The sequence below is a fragment of the Sinocyclocheilus anshuiensis genome, unplaced genomic scaffold (assembly GCF_001515605.1).
Source record: "Sinocyclocheilus anshuiensis isolate Anshui unplaced genomic scaffold, SAMN03320099.WGS_v1.1 scaffold939, whole genome shotgun sequence".
Classification (NCBI taxonomy): Eukaryota; Metazoa; Chordata; class Actinopteri; order Cypriniformes; family Cyprinidae; genus Sinocyclocheilus; species Sinocyclocheilus anshuiensis.
The window spans coordinates 694,940-701,512 of NW_015544227.1; the positions used below are offsets into that span (position 1 = coordinate 694,940).

General features: G+C 39.5%; 1 protein-coding gene across 1 annotated transcript; it reads right to left on the reverse strand.

The window, feature by feature from the left end:
• Window positions 1–3,820: 3,820 nt before the first annotated feature.
• Window positions 3,821–4,858, reverse strand: LOC107697404 (olfactory receptor 145-like). The gene is made up of 2 exons (XM_016498170.1): window positions 4,191–4,858; window positions 3,821–4,112 (listed from the first exon to the last, which is right to left on the reverse strand). Exons 1-2 carry the CDS (start codon window positions 4,856–4,858, stop codon window positions 3,821–3,823), a joined length of 960 nt encoding a protein of 319 aa, XP_016353656.1.
• Between the last annotated feature and the right edge of the window lie 1,715 nt (window positions 4,859–6,573).

Genomic DNA, 6,573 nt, shown 5'->3' on the forward strand with positions numbered 1-6,573 from the left:
AACACGGTGGTTTTGACCGTGGTGGACCGGTTCTCGAAGGCAACTCATTTCATTCCTCTGCCTAAATTACCGTCTGCCAGAGAAACAGCAGTTGCTGTTATCGACCACGTTCTTCGCATTCATGGCCTCCCGATAGACGTGGTCTCTGACAGGGGGCCTCAGTTTGTATCCAAATTTTGGAGAGAGTTTTGTAGATTGTTGGGGGCGACGGTCAGTCTTTCTTCTGGGTTTCATCCCCAGAGTAATGGTCAGACGGAGAGGGCCAACCAAGATTTAGAACGAATGTTGCGATGTTTGGCTTCTCAGAACCCCTCCTCGTGGAGCCAGCAACTCTCATGGGTTGAGTACGCACATAAATCGTTACCAGTCTCAGCTACGGGTCTATCTCCATTTGAGTGTAGTTTAGGGTACATCCGCCTGTCCCGGTTCCTCCCCCGCCGCGTCTCATAGACGGGGAACCAGCCTATTCGGTAAAACATATTCTGGACTCAAGGCGGAGGGGACGAGGATTTCAGTACTTGGTGGACTGGGAGGGTTACGGTCCGGAGGAGAGAAGTTGGGTACCTGCTAGGGACATACTGGACCACTCTCTTATCGATGAATTTAATCGTCAGGTAAGTCTTCCTGGGAATGTCAGGAGGCATTCCTAGGGGGAGGGGTACTGTCACGGTTCATGGGTCCGTGCGGTCCTTTTGCGTCTTGTCATGTGGGTGTGTGTGTGTGTTAAGCTGTTCTTTCTGGTTATTGTTTCTCAATAAACCTCATTGCACTCGTACTTGGATCTCGAGACTCCTCATTGTGACAAAACATGTCTGTCAAAACGATCTCAAAGGAGGCTTTTATTAAGCAAATCACACCTTTATCCGATTGTCCGGGTCCGGAATCATCAAGCATGGCATTAATATCTTCATCAGAGTTTTTCGTTGTCTCCAGATTTCTCTGCAGTTCGTGTATGTTGTTAAAAACGCGGAACATCATTTTATTCCACACAACAGGCAAGCATTACCGTTAAGTCTATTATCCACCAAAATGCAGATTCGTCACGTGACAATTCTTATGCAAATGAGATTGAGGGAGACGTTAAGTTTGTTTTGATTTATTAATTTACTTACAATAACAATTTAAAATGTATTAACTTTTACGTATTCACTTTTACATGTATTATTAACTGCATTATATGCAATTTTACTTCATAGAAAAAACTTTATAAATAAATATTTAGTAAAATTCTTAAATTGCTATCGGGGAGCCAGGCCCCCCTGGCCCCCCCACAAGCTACGCCCATGCCCCTGACTGAGCCTGGTTTCTCACAAGGTTTTTTTCTCGCATTTCTGTCATAGATGGAGTTTTGGTTCCTTGCCACTGTTGCCTTTGGCATGCTTAGTTGTGGACACATCAATGAACTGACTTTAACTGATAAACTGACTGTTTTCTTCTGTCCTGTTGCATTATCAGCAAGCGTTTTTCCTGTTTAACACTATAAAGCTGCTTTAACACAATCGGTGTTGTTTAAAGCATTATATAAATAAAGGTAACTTTAATTGACTTGATTTTTCTTCCTTCAGGGATCAAGTGGTGAATTTGCAAGTGATGCCTCATGACATACACTTGAACAGTACACAGAGCTTTAGGATATCTGACCAGCTTTTTGTCTGCTTTGGAGGACAGAAGAAGGGGAAGGCTGTCTCCAAACAGAGAATGGCCCACTGGATTGTGGATGCCGTTCTGTTGGCTTATCAAGCCCAAGGTATACCATGTCCCCTGGGAGTGAGGGCTCACTCCACCATGGGTGTTGCAGCCTCCTTGGCTTTAGCAAATAATGCCTTGTTGGCAGATATATGTAGAGCTGCGGGCTGGGCTACACCGAACACCTTTGTGAGATTCAACAATCTCAGGGTAGAGCTGGTTTTGTCCCGAATCTTGGTTAATAACAGGTACAACTTGGGTAACTAGCTGGGTGTAGCACTTGCGCTGTTCCTCTCCCTGAGACGCTCTTTCATCCAGGTGAGTTTGCCATATTGGCAAACCCTAGGACACCCCTGTGACCTGAAAAATTCCCCTTTTCAGGTGAGCCCATGTATTTTGGTTACTTCTTTACACTTATTCTATTTCTAAAAACATGAATTTTTCACGGTCAAAAGACTGTCTAGTTCCATCCCTTCCTTCCGTATTCTTCTTCAAAGTTTCTTACGCATACGTTATGTATAAAACTAGTCAAAGTCACGTGATAACACAAAATACACATTTATCGAAAAACAATCATTCTTAATATAAGGAAAAAATATTACAAAATTCTTAATATTGTTATGGCTCTAACAGTATTTTCCACTGTTCACTTTCCCTTTGGTGAAAACTGTGTCTTCCCCTGGACAGAGCCTCGCTCAGTCACCAGTCACTGTGGCTGGCAGTCTCTCACTTATTAGGTAGAGCTCACCACATGGGCCTTTCCCTATCTAGTATTTCTCATTAGGTGAGTCTATTGGATGTTTTTTCCACATATTAACCTCCCCTCCAGGTAAGATGTGGTCTCCCTAGTGTTTCTTTTCTCTGCAAAGAAAGAGAGCACATTCTCAATCTAAACAAGCAGGCCTGCTTAGCAGCAAGTTAAAAAAAAAAACAGAAAAGGATAGATAAATCTGAAGTGCCTTATCCCATGGTGAGGACAACTCCCTTAGAGGGATTTAGGTCACTTACTCTGGGCGTTGGGATGGTTATGACATGGCTTGAGTTTATCCGCTACCTGGCACGTGACAGCCTGTCTGCACTTACACAGCCATAACACATCTCAGTTGGTTGCGGCATTTAGTTAGGACCTCTATTGTCAGTCATTTTACACAACGCAACAACTCTGAACTGCTGAAAATGGCCAGGAAGCTCCTCAGCACAAACCTGAATGAGTGGAGCACAACAGCCTCCTTTTATACCCGTATGTCCAGGGGAGTGTCAGACGTATCTGGGGCTCTGAAGTGTGACCCCAGTAATTTAACACAACATCTTTGTGTATTTTGGCAAGTCTTCAAATTTTGGCACTTCTGTAATGGAATATTAATTTTCTTTTCCACACCAGCTAAACACCCACCTGGCTCAGCCTGCTACAGTAGCCATGCCCAATAGACAGGCAGGCCACCATATAATTTATTTGAACTGAATGTAATGATTGGATGAACATTTTGTGGTCCTAAGACTTCCACAGAAGATTTTTTTTTAAAATATAATTTAGAACACTTTAATTATTGATTGCAATCAGGATGTGAAGAGACTTTAAATTAGTGTAACAAAAAATGTTTATGAAAAACACTGCCCATCCTAGCGTTATGGGTCTGGGATGTAAACTCATTCAGCTGTGAAAAGGGGGTTCTGGGGGGCAAAAACTCACCATAGACCATATCGTTTAAAAAAAAAGTTGTTTCAAACCACATACACACTGTTTTTATGGGACCCATTAAATAATAATAATAATAATAATAATAACTCTAGCATTTTAAATTTTGTCCAGAGTTTTTATGCACATACGTTCTGCAACAAGAACTACCCACACAAATTGACAAGACATCCAGATTTTTTTTAACTCACATGAAAAAGATATAAGATGAACTAATGAAATAACACACTTTAATATGGGATGTTGATATTGTAAAGTATAATAAAAGACTGACTTATACCGCATTTATTCTGTTATGCATTTATATGACTGTTTTAACTTCTGTTTGCACTTCATAACATATAATCTCGAAACATTCATTATTCTAAATATCATGAAGATATATGAACAAAACAACACTGAAAAATAATGTTATTTAACTTGGGGTAAAAAATAAGTTTATTTCCAAGACAGAAACGTGATTTGTCTTTTAAGAAGTCTTTTCACAGACACCATGAACTCCTCTGTCATGAATGTGTAGATTATCGGGTTAAGCATTGGAGGAAGCACAGTGGTCAGAGATAGATTAAAAATCCTTGTGTTAGCATTTATAACTGACGAAAGAGCATATGTAAAGGTTATGGGCACATAAAATATAGCCACTAATATTAAATGAGCAGTACATGTCTTTGTGGCTCTTTGACGGTCTTGTGGGGTTGTGATTCTGAACAATGTTACAGCTATGCATATACAGTGGGTACGGAAAGTATTCAGACCCCCTTCAATTTTTCACTCTTTGTTATATTGCAGCCATTTGCTAAAATCATTTAATGAAAAGATAATAAAAAATACTGGAAACCCAAGGATGATCGCTGGGAACAAACTGGCTATCACAGAACTTGGAAAATTATTGTTACAAGCAGAACGATATATAGGCCCATGATCACAGTAGAAACTGTTAACAGTGACAATAACTTTGCAGAAAGAAAGTCTGCTCATAAAAATTGCTCCGATCATTGTTAGCAACAGTGCTAGTGTCCATGAAGCACCAATTATAACAAGCATTGATCTGTGGGTCACAATCATATGATACCTCAGTAGTAATGAAATAGCAACTGATCTGTCATAAGAAAGAACAGTGAGAGTTAGTGACTGCTCTGTAAAAAATAACATATTGGAGAACATATTGGACATGCACAACCCATAAGGTATCAACTGATTCCCAAACAAAAATGTATCCAGTAGCTGAGGGATCACAGCAGTACTCTCACAAATGTCTGTCAGTGATAAATTAAAGACAGAGATATATTTAGGAGTGTGAAGATTTCGGTCCATAATGATAACAAACATGAGGCAGGAGTTTCCAAGCAAAGAGATAAAATAGACAAAAAACAGACAAATGTAATAGTACCTCATGTGAAGCATACCAGACAAACCAGTGATGTAGAAGTAAGATGGAATAGAAATATTCCTGTTTTCAGTGAAATCAAGATTCATGGTTAGTTCATTCACTGATCCTCCATTCATCCTGTCTAGGCAGAAAATAAGTGTATTTATTTATTGTGGTAAGAAATCACTTGAAATTACAACCAATTTCACAAGACAAGAAAGATATGTTGACATAGAGAAAGAAAATGTTCTAATCAGTTTCATATAAAGCAGTTATAATACTAGTAATAATAGTAATCATTAAGGTTATAGTGCATCTTTAAATACTTGTACTCACAGAAAGGTGAACAGTGGGTCTGATGTATACAACAGACAGCACTGTAAAAAAGACTTTCCCTGTCCTGTTACATATTGAACTATATATCCTTCAGTTGATCGATTACTACAAACTCCAGGCCTCACTGGACTTGTCAGCTGACCAATCACGGAACTGAACTGGCACTGGTACTAATCCACAGAGAGGAAAAACTGAAACCTATTTGTTGCTCCATAACAACTAAGGCTAAATCTTCTAATACCTCTTAAAAGAAACAGAAATATTATCCTTTACAGCTGGTTTTTTTTAATAGCAGGGTTTTGGAAACACTGCTAATACTAGCAGTTGAAGAGTTTCCTTGATCTCTGCGTAAAACATCCCAAAAGCTTGTTTTGGCAATCAGAGCCATCAGAAGAAATCACAGTGTCCTGGTTTGTTTTGTGACCCACTCTTTGTATTATTTTATTGTTCCTATAGTTTTTACCATTCATTATTGTTTAATAGCTAAAGGCATGAATGCAATGCTAATAATCATTCACTTCATTATCGGACGGCTCTTGTAAATGAACAGTTATGTGAACAGACAAATGCACCAATAGTGAGGATGGAGACCACGGCCAAGTGAAAGAACATGCAAAAGAAAGCCCTTTTATACACACAAAAATAATCAGCTAAAGGACTTGCCTGGGCCACATTTTCCCGTAACAATGGATCGTAGCTCTTAAGAACATGCTCTACAAGAAAAGTTACAAATATTTGTTAGGCCTACATTACATTACTATGTGTTTCCCAAAAACACACTTAAACAAACATGTGAGTGTACATGAACCGCCAGTGTGCCAATCGTCACTGTAACTTCATTAAGGTCTATCCACCTTATTTCTAATGTAAGAGTGTGTGCGGCCATATGTAACCTGAATGTGCAAGGTTTCCGATGTTATTCGCTTCCAGTTATTCTCGCTGTACAAAAGCATTACTTGGAGATTTATATTATATTGGAGAACATATTGGACATGCACAACCCATAAGGTATCAACTGATTCCCAAACAAAAACGTATCCAGTAGCTGAGGGATCACAGCAGTACTCTCACAAATGTCTGTCAGTGATAAATTAAAGACAGCAATGTATTTAGGAGTGTGAAGATTTCGGTCTATAATAATAATAACAAACATTTTTCAAGCAAAGAGTTTCCAAGCAAAGAAATAATGTAGACAAAAAGCAAGAATATTGTCACACCCCTGTGGACTGTGGATTGTGGTTTCTCCCTCTGTGTCCTTATTTGGTTGTTCCTGTTCTCGTTATTAGTTAATCACCTCATTGTGCTCACCTGTCTGCCCCTCGTTATCTGCCCTATATCTGTTCCTGTCTCTTGTATTCGAATTGTTGGTTATTGTGAATGTTACCCTGAGTGTGTGTGTCTCTCCTTCCTGTATCTGCCTGGTTGTGTCTACATTAAAAGTCATTATTGGAATCCTTGTCGTCCTCGTCGTCCTGCCTGCCTCCAC

Bases quoted from the DNA above. Each gene is read 5' to 3' on its own strand.
- LOC107697404 (XM_016498170.1), bottom strand. From the start codon at position 4,858: ATGAATCTTGATTTCACTGAAAACAGGAATATTTCTATTCCATCTTAC. The intron at 4,113-4,190 runs AAATGATTTTAG...CCGTACCCACTG, and splicing joins TTTTTTATTATCTTTTCATT to TATATGCATAGCTGTAACAT.